Below are 27570 nucleotides of genomic sequence, written 5' to 3' on the forward strand. Positions count from 1 at the left end.
CGAAAAGAAGAGAAAAAGAGATTGAGAGATCAAGAAAAGAGAGAGAGACAGAGAGAGAGAGACAGAGAGATTTTCAGCACTTAGCAGCGGTAGGAATAGAGAAATGAGCCTGTGTCACTGGCAAACCTACCCTTTCAAAGGACAATGTGGTCTCTTGCTTAGATGACAGTATAGGCTCCAAAGAAGCTCAGAGTCAGAAGAAATACAGGGGTAACTTGGAAAACAGATTTGTGTTTTTAGAAATGACAAAGGTGTTTATTATTATGAAGTGTTTGTTCACATACTACAACCCAGAGCCCTGATCTATCTTAATTCTTTCTTCCCTTCTCCTAACGATGCAAATCATAGATTCAATCGCCCCACACCTCCCAGTAAGTAGTTCTTCATCTGATGTTGACATTAAGGACGTCTTCCTCTTCTGTAGCAGGGTGACTGCTACCTCTTATGTGACGGTGAGGGTGACGCGCCCTAAGGATGAGGCTGAACACACACCTAGTGTGAAGAGAGACCCTCGCAGAGCAAGAGCTTTTGTAGGGTCTCTGCCACACCAGGCGGGGGTGACCTCCGACAAGTGGGGCTCACGTTACCGACTGTGTCACATGCCTTTGACGTTCTTTATCGCATTTAATGCTCACAATCACTTTATGAGCCAAGTACTATCACCCACATTTGCCAGAAGAGGCTCTTCTGACCCCGCTCAGCTCTGTGTAAGGTCCCCGCCTCTCTGCATCCGCGGGCCTGGGGCTCCCAGGCACCCGTGGCCCCTCCTCCTTGGGCTCAGGCCCAGCTCGCTGCCCGAGCCACTCCAGGGCAGGGCCACTGCAGAGCCCACTGGGTGGGGGGCTGCCAGCTTCGACACCCCTCAGCTGTGGAGATTTGCCATCCGGGAGGTCTACAGACAGTTTAGGGAAAAGCTCCTTTGCAGAATCTCCTCAGCACTCGGGTGAGGGTTGCACGTCATGGGTGGGTCTGCCAGATCCCTTAACACCGACCCTCTGCTCGGGGACCACACCCACCTGGCCCTCTGCTCTCCCTGCAACGGCTTCTTCCAACTTAGATACAAGCAGAGGCCCTTGCTGCAAAGAGTCGGGATTTTCAGTGCCTACAGTTAAAGAGAGTCACTTTGCAATTGATAAGATACTCCCCTTTTACGCAGACATAGAGAATGGACTTGAGGACACGGGGAGGGGGAAGGGTAAGCTGGGACGAAGTGAGAGAGTGGCATGGACATATATACACTACCAAATGTAAAGTAGATAGCTAGTGGGAAGCAGCCGCATAGCACAGGGAGATCAGATCGGTGCTCTGTGACCACCTAGAGGGGTGGGATAGGGAGGGTGGGAGGGAGGGAGACGCAAGAGGGAGGGGATATGGGGATATATGTATACGTAGAGCTGATTCACTTTGTTATACAGCAGAAACTAACACAACATTGTAAAGCAATTATACTCCAATAAAGATGTGAAATTAATTAATTAATTAATTAATTAATTAAAAGATACTCCCCTTTTGTTCCTAAGTAGAACATTTTATTACTGCAAAGACGTTGCATAAACACACAGCACAGATAACATGCTTACACGACTCTGACGAGCAGACCTCCCTGGGCTTCTACGCGTGTGGGGAGAGGCCCGGGGAGACAGCACGCCTCCTGTGGCGGGTCACCCTGCAGACGTGCCTGCTCTGGATTTCGGGTTCCCTGTCCACGAAATGAAGAAGCAGTGACCTCTCCGGCCCCCTGTGGCTCTAGAATTCCGAGTCAATGGAATATTCAACAGATGACGAGCACGGTTCCTGAAGTGCCCACGCCATTCCCTGTGAAAGCTGCCGTGTGATGGCGAAAGTGGGATCCAGGGCCCTGGTTCCCATCCACTGTGACTGGTGGTCCGCTAACCGTGTCACATCACGGGGAAGAGGCTGGTGAGGCTCAAGCATAAGCCACACGAGGAGGGGCAGGGAGCGATGAGCTTTTAGCACACAAAGCAAGTCTTTCATGCTCTAAAAACCATGAATATACGTATACACTTTGTGTGCGGAAAGAACATGACAAGTATTCACCAAACAGTAGCTGCCTCTGGAAGGGGAGAGAGGGGACCCCTTTCTTGGCCGATGTGGCAAAATGGGCTTCCTCCACCCCTGGGGCTGGCCCGCAGGAAGGGTAACAGAGGCCGCTCTCCCAACAGGATCCCGTCCTGGAGATGCTGGCAGGGTTGGCCTTGGTGACACGGAATGGCTGACTGTCTCCTGGTTCATCTGTCCTGGTCCCCTTCCTCCTTCTGTGGAAACCAAAGAAGGGTGAGCCTGGGGTCCTGGCCGCCGGCCTGAGGTCCCCCCGCCAGGGCAGGACAGTGTCATGTTGCTGTAGGGCTAGAATCGATGCAGCACGTGCCTCTGCCTGGATCCTGCATCTATTGTGACTTTCCAAGAAGAGCTGTCACACCTGGTAGGGCCTCAGGGCCCCCGGGGGGGCAGAAGGAGGTGGTACCCACACTCGGCTCAGCTGGAGTGATAACAGCTGCACACCACCTGCTTGCTGGCTGGTTCTACTTGGCTTTGCGTCTAGAGGAATGTGAGGAAGACCCAGGGGAAGATGTAGAAACGTAGAAAAAAGTACTTTGAAAACAGAAAAGACCTTGATGGACGCCTAGTCGAGTGGTTTCCAAAGCAGACGGAGGAGCCGGGGGGTTTCAAGGAGATGGGAGAACCAGAGCAGAGGTGCTCCCTAGGAAGCTGCTTTCAGAGAGGATTCTGCGGATTCTGTGCAGGAAACGAGCTAAAAACACTGACGACCCCTTCTCTTGACAGATGAGGAAACGGGACTCAGAGAGGACTGTGGGGCGGTGTGTCCTCAGAGAACTCCCGCCCTGTCAGGACAGAGCTGTGTCATCCGCACGTTACTTTATAGTGGACACAGATGGGACAAAGAAGACAATTCGGTCGTCCCGCAGGGTTGGCTTTGTCTTACCGATGACATTCTGTCCTGTATCATAACCACTCACGTCTTAGTCTTCGTTACTTTGGCTTTGAGTGCATTCTTCTGATTCCATTATATATCTGCTCAAAGTTTTGCAATCATTAGAATAGACATAATAAGTGCCTTCTGACTACTCAGGTATTATATAGAAGACTTTTTTTTAAATGGAAGAGGGGGTGAAAATAATCAATGCATGGCATGTCCTCAGGTTGCTATAGTTCCCTCATTAAAAACTTGGTCCTAAGACTAATTTTAACTCCAAAACTTAATTTTTTTTGTCTATATAAAAACTGCAGATGATAAAGTACCATTTTTTGTCTGTTAATTTGCTTAGGGGGAAGGTGTTGCATGGACTAGCTTTACAGATGTCCCCAACCAATGAGTGAGCAGTTTGGAAGCTAACTTAGGTCACCTGAATCATGTCTGACCAAAGATTTTCATCATGTTAATACTACTGACCTAATTTTATGATACATTTATATGATAAATTATATGATAATTTATATATTATCTCTAGAATTTAGAAAATATAGACAACTCGTGTGCACTGTGCTATGAATTCCTGAAATTGTGATCAATACAAAATATTGATTTAACAAAGTACCCAACTAATAAACTGTTGAACTTTGAACCTTGGGGTCTGAATCCCTGTTTTCTCCCACGAGTTCCTTTTCTGAATCATTTAAATTATTATGATGATGGTAAACTACTCCAAATTTGGAGGCTGATTGCATCATACCATTTAAAAATACTGCCGTCCCAAGAATAGTAAAGCTGGTCTTTTTTCTTTTTTTTTTTTGGCTATGACTTTATCCCTTAGTCCTATGTAATTAGTGTAGAGATAGGATCTCATTCATGCTATCAGGTCACCTACCCTTCTGTAGATGTTCTAGCACTTTGGTAATATAAAATCAAGTTCTTATTTATCAGTTAATTAAAATAGAGTTCAATTAAGTTTTGGATTAAGTAAGCATTTAATTATCTAAATCACTGGTAACCCTAGAATCTGGTGAAATTACCAATGAATCAGGTATAAAAGGTCTCCTTGAACTTTATAAAATGTCATTGTATTTGTCAATGATCAAACTAGAGGAGGACAGTTTTTTTTGAAGTCTCATTATTTTCATTATTCATCTAGTTTATTCTAAAAATCTGTTAACAGTGGTTCACAAAGTATTGTCCACAGATCCCTGGGGCCCCCAAGACACTTTTTGGTTAGGTCAAAATATTTTCATGATAATATTAAGACCTTAGTACCTTTTTACTATGTTGATCTTTAATCTGATGGCAGGAAAGCAAAGGCGGGTAAAATCGCTGGTGCCTCAGGGCAAACCAAGGTAACGGCACCAGGAGGTTCCTGTGGTCGTGATGCTCCTCACCTGCCACACCCAGCGTACAGCCGATGCTGCTGACACCGCGTGCCCTGGATGGAGGGGTGTGTCCTCCTTGGGGAGGATTTATAATTTGTACTACATCTCACCCCTGAGAACATGCTTTAGCGTCCTGTGAGACAGATGGGAAGTGTGCAGAAAGGATTTCTGCTCCTACTGTGGACAGCGGTCATCTCGAGGACGAACACCACGCGGCAGAGCTCCCGGCGAACCCGCCGAGTCCCTCAGAGAACGCCGCTGCACTTGAAAGGACCCGCAGACAAACCGAGGCCAGTCAGACTTGGTGATTTGGCATTTTCTCAAACACAGATGAAGGGAGCCTGTCACTTCAAGGAAAACAACTGACATCATTCGTTGCCGATGATAAAACTTGAACATTCAAGCAAAACTTAAGACTCTTGGAATTATGACAGCATCCCAGGAGTTGAAGACTTTTCTGATGAGATCGATGATGATATTAACAAGTGGGGCTTTGTTGTGCTTACCCTACAATGAAATTGTCAGTATTTGGAAGATCTGCATTGCTCAGGAAACCGGTATTTCCCAGATGACCAACACACGATGCTACAACATCACCTAAGAGCAGGAGGCCCGTCTAGGGCTTCCCTGGTGGCGCAGTGGTTGCGAATCTGCCTGCCAATGCAGGGGACACGGGTTCGAGCCCTGGTCTGGGAAGATCCCACATGCCGCGGAGCAACTAGGCCCATGAGCCACAACTACTGAGCCTGCGCGTCTGGAGCCTGTGCTCCGCAACAAGAGAGGCCGCGACAGTGAGAGGCCCGCGCACCGCGATGAAGAGTGGCCCCCACTTGCCGCAACTAGAGAAAGCCCTCGCGCAGAAACGAAGACCCAACACAGCCAAAAGTAAATAAATAAATAAATACATAAATAAATAAATTTTAAAAAAAAGGCTCGTCTAAGGGCGAGACCGACTAACAACAGGGTAGGGGAGGGTCTTCTGAGGGATTCAGATTCTATGTGGCAATTACTTTTAAAAAACTACCACTTGTTGTGTTTTGGTGTAGTATCAACGAAGAATATCTACAACTATCTGAAAAGGAGATTGAAAGCACTTCTCCTTTTTCCAATTACAAGTCTGTGCGAGGCCAGATTTTCTTCATCCAAGACAGCATATGGGCACAGACTGAACGCAGAATTCAGCAATCTTCTATAAACCAGACATTCAAGGCACTGGAAAAAATCCAGGGCAATTCTACTCTTATCAGACTTTTTTTTTGGAAAATTTAGTTATTTTTCATAAAATATGTTAACATGTAATAGGTTTTTCTTCTTCTTCTTCTTATTTGAATTTAAAACTTGTCTTAATTTCAGTATGGTAAATTGTGATAGATATAGCCCATATAAAAAAACCTTAATAATTTGGGGCTATCGATAACTTTTAAGCATGTAAAGGGGGCCTGACCAAGAAGGTGAAGAATTGCTGGTCTATAGGCTGTGAACAGGCCAAGCTGTTAAACAGATGGACTGTTACATGTTTTACTTTCACATAATTCATTCTGATACTTGCTGATATGTAACTAAAATATCAATTTCTACAATGATCCAGATAAGTACGGTACAAAATTATCTTCAGAGGTCAAGAATATAAGCATTATCAATATTTTTCTTGTTACTTAGAATAATTTCACTCGCAAGTATTAGTAATTCTCCCGATTAGAAGGAAAGGGAATGGAAATAAGGGATAATTCAAGGGAATGGGTTGAATAACTTAGAATAAAGCTCAGATAAATATGCACCAAATTCTGAAAGTGTCATCAGTGGCCCCCATTGACTGAAAGGTGGACGAGGCAAAGGGCAGGATAGGGCCTTTTTACAGTGGGATGAAGGGCAGCTCTCTCCATTCCACCCCCAGTGTTTGTTATATTAAGAGAGAGAGAGAGAGAGAGAGACCACGTATCCATGAATGATTACCGAAACACCACTGATAACGTTCAGATGTTCTGCCATGATGTAGCCTGAGGCCCATCACAAAACCCTCACTGCTAATACCTAACTTCATTTTACCTTTATTTACTTGGCGGTTCAACCGATCTGTGCCTGCTGTCCCCACAACGTTCTAAGTCCCATCTCTGTTCTTCCCGTTGTGTTACACACCCTCCACCCCTGCTCGGCACCTCTGGCCAACGTTACCTTGACTGGCCCCTTAGAGCAGTGGGGATTATTAACCAGGGGGGATTCTACCCTACAGGGCCATGTGGCACAGTCTGGAGACATTCTGAGCTGTCACAGTTAAGGACAGGGAGGGGTGGTGTGTGCCACAGGCATCGGTTGGGTGGGCAGAGTCCAGAGATGAGGCTGAACATCCTACAAGGCACAGGACAGTCGGCCTGACAGAGACTGTCAGTAGTGCCGAGACGGAGAAAACGCGGCTTAGAAACAGGAAAGGATTCTGCAGTGATGACATATAAAGTCTTTGCCTTTTACCTTTTTCTAACTTTCTGTTCTCCTCTTTCAAACAGTTAATGTGATGTATACACTGTAATATCCACCTCCACCCCCGCCCCTGCCGCCCCGGGCCACCGGTTTAGCGTCACTAACAAGGCGATGCGGTGTGGAAGCCCGAACCGGGATCCCGCCGCCCGAATCTTCTAGTTAATGTGACCTTCAAGTTATCTGCTTCGGAGCCTCAGTTCCATCCTCTACAAATCCAGAGGAAAAAAAAAAAAATAATAACGCTGTTTCCGCCCGGTTATGAGGATGGGAGACAGTGTGTCCGAGAACGGAGCACACTGCCAGACACACAGCAGGTGCTCAGCAGGTGGTCGGGGATGCCGGGGATCCTCGCGGCCACTGACGGAGCACCCCGTCTTCACCAGCCGCGGCAACGGAGAAGTACGGAACGGAGAAGCGGCATCGCGGCGGCAGCTCATCACCCGGGAGTAAAAGACAGGCGTGGACCTCAGGGAAGGCGACCGAGAAACATCCCCACCGCTTGAAGAAGTGTTAAGTGAGCGCCCCGGGGCTGGAGCCTGGGGTCCTGCGGTCACGGCACCGTCCCAGCCTGCGCTCGGCCCCAGCCGAGGCTGCGCCACGCTGACACGGGCAGCCAGACCCCAGCCGAGGTGGCTTCATCCTCTGCTCAGGACAGACCCTTCCGCGTGTGCCTTGAGTAAGAACACCTGATGCTGCTTCCCCGGTCAGCCGGCGTTCACACGGCCTGGAAGGACAGCTGGCAGGACGGAGTTCGCGGGCTCCCTGGAGCCCCTCCTGCTCCCCGCTCTCCGAGGAGAAGCCCCTGCAGGCCTGCACCGAGCGCGTCCGCCGCTGGGGGGAGCGCCTGCCCCGCGAAACGCGGCGCAAGCGCGGGGCGGTCCCATCTTTCGCGGGAGACACCCCCCCCCCCCCCGCCCCCCGCCAGCTCCTGTGTCTGCGGGGACCGTGGCGCATCCCCAGGGTCTCAGGGACCTGGAGCTCAGGTGCTCAGATCTGTCTCCAGAGCCCTTTTTTTTTCCCGGCTCTGGTTTGCTCTCTGGGACTTGCCTTTCTGCAGAAGGTGCGGGTGTTTTGCTTCTGATTGAAACGGCAGTGCTCATTCTACAGTGAGTTACTGGGTTATTAAAAATGACAGTCTCCTCCACACTGGCTACGTTTGGGACAGCGGACGCTCCCCTGGGATTCCGCGAAGAGGAACGCAAAACCGTGGCCATTTCCCAGTGATGAACTAAAAGATATTACTGAATGTAAACTGTGTTTTTAATGTCATTTTAACTCATGTAATTAGCTTGTTCCTCTTATACGTTGCAAGGATGACAAAAGAGCAATTCTATTCGTGATACTAAGTGCATTTTTAACGTATTTGGCTTAAAGTGAGCAAAGGTGATGGACTTACTGAGCAGCGCACCCAGGGAGTCACACGCGTTATTCCTATTGCTCCTCCCCCAGGCCCTGCTTGAGAGGAAATGGTGCTGCAGACCCGCCTCACAGCTCTCCCCAGGGACCCGCCCGCCCGGAGCGGGAGCGCTCAGAACTGCCCCGCTGCACGGCAGGCCCCCAAGACGGCTGTTCGCTTGCTCTCTGGGCAGCCTCTGCCTGCCTGGTCCCACCTCACCTACACCCCCTCGCGTGGCTGGCCTCTCCTGCAGCCTCATCAGTAAAAACGCCTACGTACTCGCCCCGGGCCCAGCTGGTGGTTGCTGCTACTGTGCTTCCAGAACAAACTGGGCTTCTCTTCCTTAACTGTTGGTTTATGCGTGGCCTAAAAATAGCCCGCTTCAGGTAGATGATGCTTCTTAGGTGTGGGCAGCGCCTCGCTGGGTGTTTGGCTTTGACTCACTGCAATAGGGGCACTTCTGCTCCAATGCCATACACATTTTTTCCCCTGGAAGGCCTTCTGTTTTGTAAAATCATGCAGAAAGAAAGAGAAAGAAAAAGAGAAAAAAGAAGAAAAAAAGAAAGGAAGGAAGGGAGGAAGGAAGGAAGAAAGAGCACTTAAAGGAACAACAGGGCTAGGACCAGACCACTGGAAACCCAGGGCGCATGGGGACCACGGCCCTAAGGAAACCAAAGTCAATCGGTTAAAATCGCTACCAACGTGCAGTTTCATCACAGCCCATCCCTTGCGTCCGCGCAGCCTTGAAGCCCCGGGGGCTCATCTTCTCCTTGTGCAGGTCCTGGGAGATATTCTCTTCTAGCGCAGGGCAGCGATACCAGAACTAAAAGGTGGTCCAGGGCAGCCTTTCTCCTCCATCACGCTCCGCTTGGCTTCTCGGGGACCCCTCAGGTCCACGTCGCCCAGCACAGTGCAGCGCCGGTGTCCTGAGGCCCTCACCCCGTTCCTGGCGCTAGAGAGAAAGACTTTCTTCTCCGGATCTTCATAAGTACACTGTCCTGGCGGTCACTTTAACTGTGGGACACCTTGCTGGCCCACCTCCAAACATCACCACGCAGGAGGAAACGGAGGACCCCCCAGGACCACTTCCCTGTTTACCAAACACCCGAGGGCCCTACGCACAGGGGACACAGCGAGGGACCAGGCTGAATCTGACGGTCCGGTGGCCAAAGCACCGGGGGTCGTGCCAGCCTCCGGGTGGAAGGGCCCGTGCCTGACGTCCACCGGGCACTGTGGCAGTTCAGACGCTCCCTGCTGAGGGATTGGTGACTTTTTAGCAGAGGACAATGACCAAACACTCTGAAATGACCGTCAGCTCCAAATCTCAGATGCTCCAGTAGGAAAGGGTACCAAAACTCCCCCTTCATCTCCATGTCAGAGCTCTGGATGGGTGGGAAGCTGACCCTGGAGAGAAAGAAAGAGTCAAGGTCTCCCTGACACTGTCTGTCATTGGGGTGGAATGTAACGAGGTACCTCGCGGTGCCTCCACGCACATAGCCAGCCTCCAGGGACTTACTGTAAACTCCCGGTTGGGGGTGGAGAGCTGTGCGAAAACAAATCAAGCACCCGGGGTTATACTTTTACCAGGCAAACCCTGTCCTTTTGTGACGTGGTGGGCGGGGTGTGTGGGGAGATGAAGCTATGTTCGTGGGAGGGACCTCAGTAACCACACGGGGTCTCGGCAGTACAGGAACGTCCCCCCTGGGGACGGGAGCCACCCCCGCAGGCTGCTGGGGGGGGCGGTTCGAGGTTGCTGCTACCCTGCTAATGGTAGCCCGGAGCAGCAGATGACCTCCATGTCCAGTTTCCGGAGGCACCCCTCTAAACTGCTGTGCGAACTGGGGTGACCTAAGTTACCCCGATAGCTCCAGTAATTCCCATTTGGCTAAATACGTCTCCTGTGGTCAGCCAGGACCTTGAACAAAAACTGGCTGTGCCCCCATCATTGAGAAAATCCCAAAGTGCAGTGTGTGTGTGTGCGTGTGCGTGTGTGTGTGTGTGTGTGTTCAGACGTGTATGTTTAGAAGAGAAAGAAGAAGAGAAACTAAGTATCAGAACACGATTTAGTTTTAAAGTTCATGTGGAAAACCTCTGAACTCACAAAAAGTGGCTCCCAAGAGTAAACACTTTCAGGCCAGTTAGAAAGCAATACTTTCTGGGTGTAAAAGCAGCAGCGTGTCCACTGTGGGTCACCTGAAACCAATTTCAAATGTGCTTCCTGCAGATTAGCTCTACAGCTGCCAAACTGCAGTCTGAAAAATGAGCCGTGCTTTGGGTAATCCAAGAGAGGAAAGGAGTGCATGTCAATGGTCGTGACCCGTGTCGTTTGGACGGCGTCGTATAGAACCAGCGCTCATTGTGCTAACAGAAACTAGGACGCAGCACTGAAGTTCATGTGCACATACGTGATTCACATACACGTGTGTACATGATTTACAGATAATTCTAATAATTTGTTTTAACCTCTTACGAGCGGCTCCTTACCTTTTAGTCAGTGTTAATTGAAACCCATGGGTCACAATGTATAGAAACTGAAATTAGAAAAGAACCCTACAGCCTATTTTGAAAATAGCAACTATTTGATAAATTATATTACTATATTCTACACAAAGGTATCAAAGAGAACCCTTAACACAGACAGAGAATGAAAAAAGCTCACGACCATAACCTTAAATAAAATTAAATATCAGTATTCTGGTACCAGGTAAGAAGAGAATTACCTAGTGTATAAGGCAGGAATGTCAGTGTATAATATCTTTAAAAAAACACCTCAGTTTCCCACAGACAAGCTTAACAAAGTTATTAACAATCATATTAACATTTGCATAGCTCTTAGAGTTTCTGAAGCACTTTAACATCTATTATTTCGCTCTGTCAATGCAACTGAGATAGCTTTCTACAAAATAGAAATGCAATAGGAGTGTAGGCAGGAGGAAAGGTTAAACAGTAGAAGCAGATGAATTTGTTCAACAAGTCAAAATATTTAATTCATTTGTTTGAAACAAAATAGCTTGGATTATATTATACCCCTGATTGTCTGCCTTCTTGGGCAGAAAAAGGGCAAGAATAATTTCCATATATTTGCATCAGCCGTTAGTTCACAGTAAGGGAAATAAAATCCTACGCTTTATTAGAAGAAAATCTAACGTAACCACCAAGAGCACTTCCCACAAATGGGCTCGGCCCCCTGCGGGGCTCAGCACAGGGGAGGCAGGACTCGCCTGAGGCCGAGGTCTAGAGCACAGGTGCTCTGGGCAGAGCAGCTTGTTCTGAACCTCCCCCCTCCTTGGTCAGTGGTGGCCTTCTTCCTGTTTCTGAGCTTCAAAGCCTCGTACTGATGTCTCATTCCTCCTTCCCCTCCATCAGCCGCCAGCGCCTCCTGTTCTAACTCTTGTTCTCCCCCTGAGTCTCCTCTGTCTGGTTCTGGGGCCTTCACTCAAGTTCCTACTGTGACGCTACGGACCCTCTACCAGGTCAGGCCCCCAGGCCCCGCCCGCTCCGGACACCCCAGCAGCCTGACACTCCTCACGTTCTCTCGGTACCCCTTCAGTGGGTCTTCCCTGCACCACATTCAGTGCAGACTATCAAGAGCGGCACTGGGGGCCTGCAAACGCCACCCTCTCTGTCCTACCAGCTGTGTCTCTACGTCTCTGCACTCACTGCCCCATCCACGTAAGCCACGGCACCAGATTTCCTCCCGGCCCACGCCTACCATCCTGCCCTCTACACCTGTAACCTCCTCCTGGGAAACCTCCTCATCGTCAGGCCCGTCCCTAGTGCTCCCCCCATGAATCCTTTCCTGACTTCCCTGTAACTCGACGTGGCCCCCCTCTCCTTCCTCAGGCTCTTAGGTCATGGTAACCTTTCCCTTCTCCCAGGGGTAGATGGCGAGCCCCTTGAAGGCAGGGACTGTACTTTCTTATTGCTGCATCCCTGATGGGCTAGCACAGTGCCTCGTTTATTGGAGATACTCCATCTCCGTTGAACTGGGCAGAAAATCATGTATTTTTTTTAATAGAAAACAAGTGCGAAGGCAGGTGAGGTCACTCTTGGCTCAAGCCTTTAGAAAAGAAGGAGGCCTCTAGTTCCCTCCAAACACTGTTACTCACCCTCCTAATGAGCGATCAACAGCCAATAAATGACTCAGCCAGGGGATGTGATTCAAAGCTGCAACAGACGTGAGCCTGAGTCACACTGGCAGCTGGGCAGTTCTGTCCTGCTTTTCATCCAAAAGGACGGAGGGAACGGCCACAAGAATGAGCGAGTGAGCCAGGGGCCGATGTTGTAACTGGACAAACAGCTCAAAGCTAGGTTTCCAAGCGTGGCAGGTGGCTCATTATGTGTGACAGAGGCAAGAGAGCAGGCTAATCAGGCCTAGATCCCACAGCTGCGGAGGTTCAAGCCCTGTGCAGTATGTTCTCCGTGGGGACCGAGTGTGAGGCAGGGCGTGCGTGTGAGGTGGGCCCGTGGGATGATTTCACTTTGCTGGTAGAGCAGAAGAGTGCTAATGTGCACATCAGATACTACGTGAAACTTAGCAGTGCTTTATTTGCTGTTGACCTTTTTATTTTGGAGAAAATTCTTAAGATTGACCACATTCTCAATTATGAATAACTCAACTCAGAAATTATTTACGAGTCTACACTGAATTTTACAGTGTTCAAACAGGAAAGAAGCCTATCCCATTTTTTTTTAAAAAGGGTGAGAAAGAATCAAATTTAAAAAATAATCTGGATTCAGTTAAAAAAATCTTCTGGGAGTATGTTTGCATATTTTGAGTATAAACAAAAGCTTTCTCACTAGCATAGAATTTTAGAAAGGGGTTTAGGATCATTTGCTAAGATAGCCTCGGTCCTTTTATCTGACTGGGACACGATCCTTGCAGGAACATGCAATAATCTTATTTCTAAGCGCTGCTCCAGTTATGCCAGAGAAAAGAACAAAGAAATGATCAGCCTATGTAAAGGCATGGCAGGAGGAAGGAAGGAAGGAAGACTAGAGGAAAGAAGAAAAGAAGGAAGGCGACGGGTTGGGGGGGAATGCAGTTAGGAAAGACAGCAAAAGGCAGGAAGAAAGACGACTGTAGGAGAGCAAGACCCAGAGAGATGGGAGCTTCAGAGGCGCCTGGCGTGTCTGAAATCATCAAAGGGGACGAAGGCTTTGCCATCAAGGGAGGTGCGAGGAGATGCAAGATGATGCAGACACAGCGGTGTGGGGGGAATCCACATTTTCCAAAAAGCAACAGAGGACCTCAAAGCTGCATAGTTACAGAAACATTCAAGGTTAGACAAACTGTGACCTGAAGAAAGTGCCACAGCAATTAAAAAAGAAACAGCCACTAATACTTAAGTTTCTAACCCCCAGGCGTGTGGTACGACTTTTAGTCTATGATGTCCTTTAATCCCAATGCCAATCCAGGGGGGTATAGGTATTAGTAGAGCCACGTGACGGATCAGGTAACTGAGGGTTAGGGAGGGTAAGGAGCTGGTCTGAGATCCCGCGTCTGGTAATGGAGCCAAGGTCTGATCCCAGCAGACTCCTTCATTCACTCCTTCATTCACTCACTCATTCATTCACTCTCTCAGCAGATGTTCACCCCTGGGCACGGCCAAGCTCCTGGGTGTCACTTACTGGAAGTAGCTGGTGAAGAAAACAGACAAATTCCTTGCTCTCGGGACCTTATCATCTAGTAAGAAAGACAGTCAATAGACAGCTAAATTAACCAATGTCTAATTATAAAATTTGAGAGATACTAGGAATGAAACGGCCAGAGAGGAGTAATGGAAAATAAAGCAGGCCAGAGAGTCTGATGGAGCCTGAGGATTGGGAAGGGGCCACAGAGGAAGGAAAAAGCCCACAGAGGTGATGGAGCGCGGGGGGGGGAGGGGGGACGTGCAAACGCCCCAGGAGAAGGCGCGCGGCCAGGGCGAGGTGGGCAGGCCCAGAACGTTTTATTCTAGGTGCTCTGGGAAGGCAAAGAATGATGCTACCTGAGCTAGGTGTGAACAGGCAGGAGGCGCTGGCGGGGTTCCAGGAGAGACGACAGTGGCGTGGCCGTGGCTGGTGACAGGGCAGGTGGAAGGGTGGACGGGGACGGAGCGTGGTGGCAGGAAGAAGAGGCCTGGGGGACAGAAGGATGTGAGGGGCGCGGGAGGGGGAGGCACCGAGGACCACGCTAGTCCTGGGCGCTGCTCCGCCGCGTATGAACGTATGCCTTTGATTTTCTTGGCATGTTTCTTCCTTCCTTTTTTAAAATTATAGTTGATTTACAATGTTTCAGGTGCACAGCAAAGTGATTCACTCACATATGTACTATATATATACATATGAATATATCTATTCTTTTTCAGATTCTCTTCCATTATAGGTTATTTCAAGATACTGAGTATAGTTCCCTGTGCTATACAGTAGGTCCTTGTTGGTTTTCTATTGGTATTTTATATCTTAGCACATTTCTTATACCGAAGAGTGAGCTAGATTTTAAAACTGGTGTTTTACATGTGTATCTTTTATAAGTAATTCCTGTGCTAAAATCTCCGGGTCCACGCTGAGCTCACCCGGGGACGGCAACCCTGCCCGGGGCCACACTGTCCTGGAAGGGGTGGGGCCGAGGAGGGAGAAGGCCTTTCTAACCGGGCCACCTGGGGTAGGACCACACAGCTCTGCCATCTCGCTGGGCAGATCCAGAGAAGTCACAGCGCTAAGCCTCAGACTTCACATTCACACGTGGGAACTCTCTCGCAGTTTGCTTGTGGGAATCAAATAAGATCACTTGCAGCAAGTCCTGGCCTGTAGCAGAAAGTCAGTGGTAGACTCTCCCCCTCCTTTCCTTCCCCATCACGGTGAGGAGAAGGCCATCGAGAGGTCCTCCGAGAACCCCCCTGGGACAGACGCACGGCCTGAGACTGTCTCGGGGAACTGGGAGGCACTCCAGGGAGGACCGCAGATCCCGTCTGGGGTCCTAAGGCGTCCATGCACGGCAATTCTCGCTCTATGACAACCACCTCAGCCCCTGCCTAGGGGGGCTGCCAGATACAATACAGGATGCACAGTTAAATTTGGATTTCAGATAAACCACAAGTATTTTTAATGTGTCAGTATATTCCAAACACTATTTGGGACATACTTATACTAAACATTCTCCAGTGTTTAACTGAAAGTAAATTTGACTGAGCATCTTCTATTTTTTTTTTTTTTTTCTTTCTAAATATGGCAAATCTGCGACCAGGCAAGTCTCTACCTTGACCAGGAATAACTGCTCCCACACTCTCCCTTCACAGTCCCCCGAGATGCTCCAATTCTTCTCTGTACTAGAGGTTATGTCCCTCACCACCCTGGTTCTCTACTGCTTCTCTTTCTTTCTTCTCTGCATATTTCATGCACCCCCCCCCTCACTCCTATCAAATCAATATAGGAAGGTCCAAAGTCTCTGGAGTAGCCCTCTGGTAGGTCCAGAATTCGACTGCAGGGTCATAAAGGCTGCTGCTGTGGGGACCGTGTGTGTGCGCGCACCTGCTGTGTTCACTTCTCAAAACAAGGACTGCGTTAACCACACGTCACAGGGGACACATCTGGAAAGTTTTCTAGTAGCAGTGAATGAAACGTGCACCCACACAGTGGAAGCTAATGGAAGCTGCTCAGACCCTCTGAGTAGAATCAGTTACTGAGTAAACTGAAAGAGAAAAAGCTTTGAGTTCATTCAATAATCACCATTATCAGAAGTCAGGAGTTGGAAACCCTTTGTTTTAAATCACACTACACGTAAAGGGCTTGAACGTGAGGGCTACGGTTTCATCTGTCGGAAGGCGCCTCGTATACGGTACATACTTGGGGGCTTCCGTTCCCAGCTTCAGTGCTGAGGGTAAAAACGGAAGAAGGCAAACAACCAGCTAGTTCCAGAAGCGTCCCGAGCAGCGTTCCTGTTTACCGTCTCACAGCAAGACAAGGAGCTTGGTGCAGAAGGAGAAACAACGCACCAAGACAGAAAGCTCTGTTACTCAAACATTGTCAGGTGAACGTAAAGCACTTCATAGCAATAGTTACTTCACAGCCTGGTACAAGCTCGTTTTCTCTCTGCGGACCGGGAACAGAAAGTTCAGACCGGTGCTCGTCCGGGGACCACACTTTGAGCAGCACCGGTAGAGGAGACCCCAGAATTTTATACGCCACACCCTCAGTGAAATAACACAAGTGGGGAGATCTCCCCCTTGTGGCCACTTCGTGGACCAAAGGCCCTCTTATTCCCTTGCAGTGAAGGCACAAATATGCTTTGCACCCTAACCATCTAAGTTAAGTCTAGGCATCTATGGAAACGCGCGCCCAGGTCAGAAAGGGGAGGGGTTGTGCTTACTCTTCTTGTCGTAAGTCACTGACGCTGCGGTCCAGGGAGATCATGTCACTCGCCACCATGTTAAATCCAAACTCTTTAATGCTGGCTTGAACTGCATGTTTGAATTCTGGTCCCAAAACCAACGGCTTGGCTTTCTCTCCAGGGCCACCAACCACTCCGTGAGGCTCGGGCTCTTTGGGTTCAAAGTTACCGAGGACCCCTGGGCGGAGCACAGGATCACGGTACGTGAAAGTCTGAGGCTTAAATGTGAGATACTGCCTCTGCATTATGTCTTTCTGGTTATCTCCTCCAGCATGGCGCTCTTGTTCATGATTGGCCTTGTTTTTTCTTCTAATAGACTCTAAGTCCACTTCTACTCCTTCAACATGAGGCCAGGGCACCACGGGTTTGAATCTGTCATCCCCAGGAGCTAGTCCATTGCCCCCTCGGTCAGGCATGGGGTTATTAACAGCTCTGTCTTCCTACACAAAAGGGAGGGGGATATACAGTGAGTACATGAAGGCAACCACAGCAGAGTTTATGACACCAATTTTCATGTTTTCAAAATAGCTGAGGCAACAATCAAATGGTTTGAAATATGAAACAGAAGCAGGCCATGAATCAGGGCCCCCATTAGAAGGTACCTTGCCCAGGGGGAACCAAGAAGAGACTATTTCCTTGCCTAACCGTTCCAAAACGAAGGGGTGGATGCATTTTTTCACTTCTCCCCTTATAAACACGACTCTCTATCAAAGACCCCTTAATAAAGCACATTGTTGTTTTCTTTCTTTTTCCCTAATTTTTTGGCTGCGCTGCGCAGCCTGTGGGATCTTAGTTCCCCGACCAGGGATCGAACCCATGGCCCTTGCAGTGGAACCACGGAGTCTTAACCACTGGACCGCCAGGGAAGTCCCAAAGCACACTGTTACAGGTCAGAGCAATGAGGTTCTAGGACCTGTGACTAAAGCAGGCACTTAACAGGTCCTGTTGTACAGTGTGGTTTTCCCAGTTATCTGGTGTACGAGGAATAGGATGTTTTGTCGGTCACACAGCCACATGGTGGCAGTGGTGTCAGGCGTCACCCACCCCGAGGCTGGCTTCGTGCTCCAAATGCCAGAGGAATAGGGCTGGGATATGCACTCAACAGCCCCCATTAAGGTATTTCCTGCTCAGTGAAAGTTTAGCTGAGTTCCAAACCATATTAAAAAAAAAAGCTCTAGTGACTGTAACCGAGTCAGCTGGGGCTTTTAAACCACACCCAGTACCTAAGTTGGCCACGTTCCAGAGGCGTCCCAAGGAAACACAGACTCTGTGTGTACGGGTATTCTGGGAGGGGTGTCTCCCTTTCCTCATACCCTGCACAGATCTTCCCGTCAGAAGTCCTGAGTGCAGGGTGTCCCTGGCGGTGCAGTGGTTAGGAATCCGCCTGCCAATGCAGGCAACATGGGTTCGACCCCTGGTCCAGGAAGATCCCACATGCTGCGGAGCAACTACGCCCGTGAGCCACAACTACTGAGCCCACGTGCCACAACTACTGAAGCCTGCATGCCTAGAGCCCGTGCTCTGCAACAAGAGAAGCCACCACAATGAGAAGTCCGCGCACCGCAACGAAGAGTAGCCCCCGCTCGCTGCCACTAGAGAAAGCCCACGCGCAGCAACGAAGACCCAATGCAGCCAAAAATAAATAAATAAATAAACAAACATTAAAAAAAAAAAAAAGAAATCCTGAGTGCTTTTGTTTCTGGGGTGTCACATGTGAAGTTTTTCCTCAATCAGTGCACAGAGCCTTGTTTCTCAACATCAGCCTCACCTCCGTGGCTGTAAGTATACTGATGTCCGCGTCCCACCCCTCAGACACTGTGATTTAATTGGTTGGGGCAGCAGAATTTTAAAAGCTCCCCAGGTGATTTCAACATGCATCAGGCTTGAGCTCCTCTGGCTTAAAGGGAGCACCTCCAGCTATAACCAGCGGAGGAGGCAAGAGAGTGTGTGCAGCTGGGCCGGGGCGAGGTGAGGACGTCAGAACCAGGACCGCAGGCGGCCAGCTGGTCTGCCACCTGCCTCACGCCAAGACCCCCTGGTTCCTTAAGAGATTCACGAAAGAATCAGTACCCTCCCACTGACATGTTTCTACAGTGTTAGAGCTGTCTCGAAAAATAAAGTAAAAAACGTAAAAGAGTGCAGAAGTAAGGCTCCAGGTGTGACGCTGATATGCAGGCTGCCGGCTACCGGTAGTTTATCTAGAGACAAAAAGGTCTCTTTGGAAAGTCAGCTAATTCAAATGTGAATTTAGTCCATGTTGAAGTTTTGGTAGCGGCCAGCTAAGGATTGACTTGAGAGAGTTCAAAAAGGAATTTAACAAGTTTATCTCTTTGTTTAGGTAATACTATAAGCATGTGATACAAAATTCAAAGGATCTCCAAGGGCATATAGTGAAAGGCAAGTTTTCCCACGTTCCCTTCCGCAGAGGTGCACACAGCCAGCGCTTCCTTGTGAGTCTTCCTAGAGATATTACATGCAGGTATGAACATACGTGTGTATGTATAACAAGAATTTTTTTCTGAACGTGGGACACAGATTTTAATTGACCGATTAATTTTAAAAGGAACCGTAAGACGTTACAAACAGTTCAAAGGTGAATCCAAAGAACAGACAAATATATAAACATCAAGAATACTGCAAAGAATTTACAAATAGAGGCAAAACTGGTAAAACTGGTCAATATCCAGAGAGCAGTAACCAATTGCATTCCACAGTACATGACTGCCATTTCAATGGACAAGACGCCTGTGCATTACTAGCAGTTTTCTATCATTTACAGGATGGTAAAACAGCTCAGAGATAATGAAAGGGTGAGATAACACAGAAAGCCGAGTTGGATAATGCACCCCATAATCTTTTTGGTCCATTTCGAAGTTTCTCCACAATTTTCTTCCTGTAGCACAAAACTAAACATAAGATGCAGCACTTAGCCTAACCATCTAATGTGATGCCTTTGTCCAGGTACAGGTGGATAAGCCTTCTGGATCAGGCTTCTGACCACCGCACACCTGAGTCGAGTAGCAGGGACGTAGCTGAAGCCTAACCTGTGAGCTCTCAGGGTCAGAGTAGGGCTAGTCTGGAGGCAGGAAGCAGCCTTGCCCGAGATCCGTGTCCCGAAGCACTGAGGGCTCTGGTGGGAATTGACCCATCCTGAGGAGAGGAAGCCAAGCACGCCTCTGTCACAAGGAGGTAGGCGCAGAAAAGCTGGAGGTGATTCCGGTGATGGGAAAGTGTCCTTTTCTCCACTTATCTCCTGGCTCTTTCCAAAATTATACTCTACAACCGCAGTGTTGTAATAAACAAATTAAAATAGAGAGGTCACTATAAAACTCTCAGATACTGGACTCAAGTTGTTGATGTTGAACCAAGTACCCCACAAAAAAGGAGGAAGACATGGTCCCCCCACTTCAACTTTTCACATCAATGCTCCAGTGAAGCAGTAACGGGGTAGGTAAAGAATGAGGGGAGGGAAAAAGGGACAGAAAAGTACAGAAAAGTACACTGCACAGGTCACCGAAGGTCAACAGAACATCCTCTGTAGTGCCTAATATTCCACTGGGGGAAAACGGCTTACTGGAAGAACGCAGAACATGGGAGTACGTGAAATCAGGTACCCAAATCGTGAGAGACGTGCTGTGGTTTAGGTGGGTGGGGTCTGATGTGAGACTCGCGAATTTCAACGTTTCTCAAACTCACCCACCTCAACAAGAGAACGTTTAATGGATTCGAACTTCGTGCTCATCTTCCTCCAAAAATTGTATCGATCTTCCCTTTGTCTAACCTTTGACTCTTTTTGGCCGCGAGGCTCGTGGGATCTTAAGTTTCCTGACCAGGGATCGAGCCCAGGCCCTCGGCAGTGAAAGCTCCGAGTCCTAACCACTGGACCACCCGGGAGTTCCCTAACCTTTGCCTCTTGGACTTCTCTGTAGATCTGTTAGGGGCCTGCCTGTCACTCCTCGCTCTGGCATCTCCTCTCCCGAGCGAGATGCAGGTTCATTTGATCTTTCCTACCCCCGTTTCCTCAGCCTACATCTCACTTCTCATCTCCGGACCCACAGTCAACTGCTTCCTCAACGTTTCTGCTTGAATCAACCTGGCACCTAAATTGAAAAGACCCCAGAATGAACTTACCACTTTTACCCCACGTCACACACCCGTTTCCATTACTGTCCTCCCCACCTCGGGGACGGGAACCACTGCCCGCTCGACCGATCAAACACCAATCCTACGTTTCATCCCCAGCCTCTTGTTCTGACAGCCTATCAATCCCTGACTCCTGTCAATCCTACTGCCTTGTGTAGCTCCTGAATCCGGCCACTTTCTCCATACCCTCACTGCTGTGAAATAAGATTCGTATTCTATGGCAAGACAAGAAAAATTTCAACACAGAAGTTCTTCTCTGCCCCTTGGCCTCCTCTCTCCCCCACTGCGCGCTGTGTGTCTGCATTATGCATCGACCAAACCTCCCCATCGGCAGAAATACCTGCTCAACCACCAAGAGCAAGATTCTCCCAGCATCAACACGACAACGCCTTAAAAGATAGCATTCCTTCTTGCCTTGTAAGGGCTCACGTGACCCACCACGATGGCACTTAGATCTGGATCGTGTAAACTGTCAACAATACGTCATTGGATGTACAGCCCTCTGTCTCAAAAAACTTATATACCTGTGCCTTGACTTCTAACAGGCAGAACAGGTCTCAGAGCTTTCTGAGATGCTCTTCCTGGGTTATAATCCTCAAATTTGGCTCAAAAAATTTTTTCCACTTCTTTCTTAGATTGATTAATTTTTGGCCAACACTACCAAGGCCACTCTGCCCTCTTAACAGGAGGACTAGAATAGGAATAACAGTGACGACTGCAAACACTGTGTTCTGAGTGCTTCACACGTATCAACCTATTCAATGCCAAGAGTTAGGTTCTGTGATTGCCACTCCCATTGCACAGACAGAAGAGCCAACAGAGAAGTGACCTAATGTCAGGATCAGTACAAGGCAAGGCTGAAACGTGCATCCAGGCAGAGCCCGTGCGCCTGAACCCCGGGCGTTAGTGCTTCTCCTTCCAACGCGTGCGTGCACTCACTGTCTCTCGTCATTACTGTTCCGCACAGCAGCCGGTGTGACTTCCCTGAAATTCAAGTATGAACACGTCCCTTCCCCTGCTTCCAGGCTCCACGCCGGCCCTCTTCCCTCAGGAGAGCAGACACTCTTCCCAGAGCTTTTCCGGCTCCGGCCTGCACTCATCTCTCCACCTCACCCCCTGGGGCAGGAGCAGGAAACACTCCCTGCTAGGGACCTCAGGGTCTCTGCTGCAGTTACTCGAGATGCCATTAGAGTGCCCAGAGCAGCCAGAGAGTATGTAACCGAATGGGTACAGCTGTGTTCCCACAAAACCTTGCTTACAAAGACAGGCTAATGGGGATGGATTTGCCCCCAATCCCTGCACTAGACTGGAAGTTCCGTGGAAGGGGAGGGACCACGTCCATGGGATGCACCACTGCACCCCAATGCATGCAATCCTCAGTAAGTATTTACTGAATAAATGCATGAATCCTACAATATCTGCCTGACTTATGAGAGAGAGTCTGAGAGGGAAAGGGAGAACACAGACAGGGCAAGAGGGGCTTGATGAGACGGAAGCTTCCTAGCGATACTTTATATTCTCTGAAGAGAGGAGGACCTAACTTTATATTCTGCGCACAGTGCTGTATTCTTAATAACGCTGTATAACAGACACCAGAAAAATTGAATTTGCTCACTTCTCAAAGCCTCCATGTCATTAAATCTGAAGGCAAAACCAAATACGAGAATTGTCTGTCTAACCCCAAGTCAATTAAGAATAATCACGTCCAATCGTCACGTTATATGATTCAAAGGATGACTGTAAAGTTGTGTAACACTCAACTCCCCGGAGAGGGTGAACTACAGGCTCCTTCTTCCTGGGAGGGAATGAGAGTCAGCAGCTGCCTTTGTGACTTGGCTGGTGTTAAGATACCTTCATAAGCACGAACTGATTTCCTTAACAGTCAAAATCAATGGATCACTATTGACTAGAAATGGAAAACAGAATCGGGAGATCATCTTCTAAGATCGGTATGTTTGTAAAGGTGGAAATGTACTGAAAAACAGAATCACTAATCACCAGATGGAAATACGGGATTATCAGGAAGCGGGTCAGACTACTCACTTTCCATCTTACAATTTACCAAGTTTCCCCCTCGACCCCAAATCACCCTTACGCACGATATCTTTCCAAGATGGTCATGCCTCGGTAGAAATGATACGAATACAAAGGAATTTAGAGCAAAGGAAAGTAACACAGGCTTGGATCTGAAATTCGAGGTGAGCCTAGAAAGCTAAGCTCATAATGAAGAGCTTCTGCAGCCACCAGATCTCTTGAGAAATCAGCTTTGCTTTGGGACGTGGCCGCCACTAACAACTGCTCGCGATTTGGTTGTCATTCTGCCTGAGCCACAGAGTTTACAACGTAACAGGTCAAATTTAATTCTACAGCTTAAAGACCCTCTTGATAAATTAGACAAATCCGAGCTGCATCCCTTCTCCAGCTGCACTCAATCAATCACTCACTCACCTAGGAGGAGCAGAAGACAGCAGGGAGGGAGGGGTGAGAATAGGCAACGAAGTTCAGAAGAAACGGGGTGAGCCTGTGGGCGGGGTGTCCCCAGACTCTCCCCAGCGTGCGGCAGGATGTAGGCATGGGTGGGGTGCTCCAGCCTCAGCAGCCGGTTTCTCTCTGGTCACTACAGCTGGATCCTGAGCTGGCCCAGCCCCTGCTGACATCCTGTGCTCAGGAAGACCACCCACTCTGGCTCCTTTCAGAGGCCTGAGAGTTGACCGCACTGCCCTGGGCGTCGGCGGCCCTTCTGGGGCATGGTGGGCGGGGGGAGGGGAGTGTCAAGTAATCTGCCTGCTTCATCAGGGCTTGAAATGGATACACTCAAGATGAAACAGAGGACTCACCAGTCCTTGAATACGTAGGATGTCCTCCCTTATGGAAAAGGACCCTATTCAAGTACATTTTGAGACCAATGGCAATGCCTCTGTTAGCAGTTACAGCAGAACTGGAAATGGAGGAGGGTCTGGCTTATCAGTGAGAAAAAGCATTACATCCCGACAGAAGGATTATCTGCCCAAAGAAACGGAAGGACTCAGTAGGGATGCCAAGCACCAGGCCAGGATACAAACCAAAAGGGAAGAGCATGGAGAAAGCAGCACACTTGACATCACAGTAACTGCTCCACCGAGAGGAACGCAGGTCAGCAACCCTGACACCACAGGCTAGACCTGGGCAGGTAACCACCAGTCACAGGCTACTACACAGTAAGCCAGGGGGACCGAGGCTTACCCTAGGGACAGTGCATCCCTGGACGGTCTGGAGCTCCTGTTACATCAGAGCTGCTGATACTGGCAGCCAGTCACCGATGGGAAAGGCAGCGCTGCACTTGAACCTCCTATCAGGTTCAGAGTCAATTAAATGCCACTCCTCCTTAATCAAATGAGCAATACATGAAATGCAGTATATAATACAGATCTGTCCTGTATTTTGTAATACTGAAGTTAATAGGTGTCCTCTGGACTTCCTGGTGGTCCAGTGGTGAAGAATCCACCTTCCAATGCAGGGGAACGTGGGCTGGATCCCTGGTCGGGGAACTAAGATCCCACGTGCCACGGGGCAACTAAGCCCGCGCGCCACAAATCCTGAGCCTGCGCACCACAACTAGAGAGCCCGCGTGGTGCCGCGACGAAGAGCTCACGTGCCCTGGAACCCGCGCAACACAACTCCAGAGAGAGAACCCGCAGGCCACAACTGGAGAGACGCCCACGCACCTCAACGAAGAGTCCGCATGCTGCAATTAAAGATCCTGCATGCTGCAACGAAGACCCCGCCTGTCGTAACTAAGACCCGATGCAGCCAAAAAAATAAGTAAATTAATTAATTAAATACATATTAAAAGATATAGGTGTCCTCCTAAAAAGTGGCTATACCACATTTTTGAACACTTATTCATGTTAATAAAGGAGATTTCCATTATAAAAGAGCCTCCCGATAAATCTCATAGTTGTGCGGCTAGTCGAGATTCGTAGATTTGTATTTTTGTGCATATCACATGGTACTCTTAAAGGAAGTGTCCACCTGCACTGGCACAATGATTTTCTGGAGATAAATTTGCGATCTGCCTGACTTATTATATAATGAGAAACTTTCAGTCTGTACGTAAAATACTACATAGTCAGTAGAAAAGTCTCAACTATTTTGGGGCAACCAACTATGTGAGTTATTGAAGACAACCTCGTGAAGGTTATCTAAAATTAGCTACATTTTCTGAGGCCTGGAGTGGGCTCTCAGTTGATGTTGTCTAGCATCCTTTAGTCCGCTCCCTCTGGAGGCTGCAAGTTCCCTTTTTAAGCAGAAGGCAAAGGCAAGCACTTCATCCCAGCTGTTTCTAATCCATTCAAGGCTTTTCCGCCAGGTCAATGATGAAATCCGTATGCTGGGAGTGGGAAACACTGACCCCTTCCAGCGTTTAACATCATCCAAGAAACAAAACAAGAGTTAAGCAGCTTTCTCCCCACCAGTATTTATAAAAACACTGCAACGTCAGTTTCATTATGTTCCACCTTTGGATAACAATTATGCACTGACAGTATCCCAAGTTATAAATTAGCCAGTGTCCAATTTCCATCGTTTTCTCTGGTTCAAGTAAATACTTCAGTACGTTTCTAATATTTAACATCACTCATACCGTTGGACACTGTATGTGGGTACACTTTTCTTCTTGTGTTTGTGGGCGCACCTCTTCATTCAGGGTTTAGGAAAATCACTCTTTAACTGACAAGAAATATTATTACCTTTATCTCACCAGAACCCAAACTTAATGGACAAGTAAGAATTTCATTATAGGATATACATTTATTTAAACTGTTTCACAGATGAGAGGCAATACTAAAAAGAAAGACTTCTGAAATATTAAAAAAATTCTAATTTTTAAGTTTGATCTCTCTCAACTCTAGATTACTCCAGTGATTAGGTATAGTTTAAAAGTGGTTGACAGGGATATTAGTAAGCATGGGTAATAAAATCTATCACGTTTCCTCAGAAGCATATGGTACACTTTAAAACAAAACTTAGTTTAACCAAACTAAAATAAGTGATCAAATTGGTTAAAATTATGATAAAAGTTACTTTTTAATAACTATGTCAATGCATTGCATTTTTAAAAAGGTATCAGGGTAAACTGCAAATTCCTTAGTAATAAAAACTTTCCATTTTCAACATATAAATTCAAATTACAACTGGAAAAAGGGAGATTTCACACAAGATCCTTCTCTGCATTAACACTATAATGTCTAATGTTCTATTTTGTAAATGTGAAATTATCATTAAGCACCAGCAGTTCAAGCCAGCAGTTTTGAAGGCCCCCCCCAACCAATTCTCCCAGGTCCCAAATATTTCTAACACTGTTCTTCCCAAATTCCCTTAGGATCTGTTCACATGTTTCTCCCCGGTCAGACGAGGGCTCTCGGAGGACGGTTATCTGTGTGTAGACAGTAGGTGCTCAATGCGTGCTTCTTCATGGACTGAGCAAATGGGTAACATCTGGGGGGGGGTCACATCACCTATTTATTTGCTGGGATATAAACTGGCTTTGCATCCACTGTCTTATGCCACTGCTGGACTTGGTTTAAGTTAGCATTTTGAGAATCCAAATGAGATGACTGAAAACATTACTTTCCCTACAAATCTAAAATTTGAATAATCCTTTTTTTAGTTTCTCTTCTTCAGATCTGAATAAATCATGTCTGCAAGTGAAATTTGTTATTTCATGGAAAACGAGTACTTCATTTAAACACAAGAAAGTAAACCTGCTGGTGTTAGTCTGAGCCTCTAGTGCAATTTATCTTGCCCATGGTCTCCTGCTAAATTTGGTCCTTGTTTTCAAAACAGAAATAAGCTAGAGATTCTAAATCAGGTCAGAAAACGACCAGATAGTACTCAAGAGGGAATACATTAAAAGAAGAAATGGGCAGATAAAGGACCAAAATATACGTTAATGTCTACAAATAGGAAAATAACAAACTGGTTATCCTTTTACAAAAAGCTTTTATTTCTGAGACTGTTTAATGGCCCAGATCAAAGTTATTATCATAGACAACTAACCAAGAGGTCTATGAAACATGTAATGTAAACACCTTGACGAAATCCAAATAACTTTTATTTTTCATGCCTTAGCTCATTAACGGAGTCATATATATACTTTACAGGTTTAAAACAATATTTATTATTGTGAATACTTCGTATTAAATCTCTAGCTGATTCGAACTGAATTTTAAGAATCAAACATAGGTACTAAACAACTGATCAATAAATCGGGACTTCTTACATGGTCCAGTGGTTAAGACTCCGTGCTCCCAATGCAGGGGGCATGGGTTTGATCCCTGGTCAGGGAACTAAGATCCCGCACGGCGCGGCCAAAACAAACAAAAAACCAAAATCAATAAATCATTTTGTAGCAGATTTCAAAAGGTGATGAAGCTATATTTGCCAAAGTTTATGCCATCATTTCAGTGGTAACAGCACAGATGTCGAGACAGGGCTGTAAGAACAAGGCACACCGATGTCACTTAAAAGCCCCATCTCCCACAGGTAATGAAAGGTGGATTAGAATACCTCTTAGAAACCATAAAGGATAGAGTGGGTAACTCTCTGTGTTTGGGAGCTAAGCAATTACTGAATTTTAAAAAGAAAGTTCCTAAGTGGTATTTTCATTCTAAAAATTTTTTTTAAATTGTCAACATTTCATAATAAATATCCTACCACATTATTCCTACAAAATGACCTGTCTAAAAATAAGAAGTCTTGGGGAAAGAGTGAGGAGAAAAAGATGAAAGCAAAGCAAAGAGAGAAAGATGGTAAATTAAAACCTGCGAAGATTTTTAAACACATGAATAATTTATGTATGCAT

The 27570-nt window shown here is 47.6% G+C and overlaps 1 protein-coding gene across 4 annotated transcripts in view; it reads right to left on the reverse strand.

The window, feature by feature from the left end:
- Positions 1–27570, reverse strand: part of GALNT7 (polypeptide N-acetylgalactosaminyltransferase 7) — a 121106-nt gene that overhangs the window by 42162 nt on the left and 51374 nt on the right. For all 4 annotated transcript variants that reach the window (XM_068552749.1, XM_068552751.1, XM_068552750.1 and 1 more), the window contains one exon: positions 16566–17026. In XM_068552749.1, coding sequence (XP_068408850.1) covers positions 16566–17026 — 461 coding nt within the window. The remainder of the gene's footprint in view (positions 1–16565; positions 17027–27570) is intronic.

This window comes from Eschrichtius robustus, chromosome 10, assembly GCF_028021215.1.
Source record: "Eschrichtius robustus isolate mEscRob2 chromosome 10, mEscRob2.pri, whole genome shotgun sequence".
Taxonomy (NCBI): Eukaryota; Metazoa; Chordata; class Mammalia; order Artiodactyla; family Eschrichtiidae; genus Eschrichtius; species Eschrichtius robustus.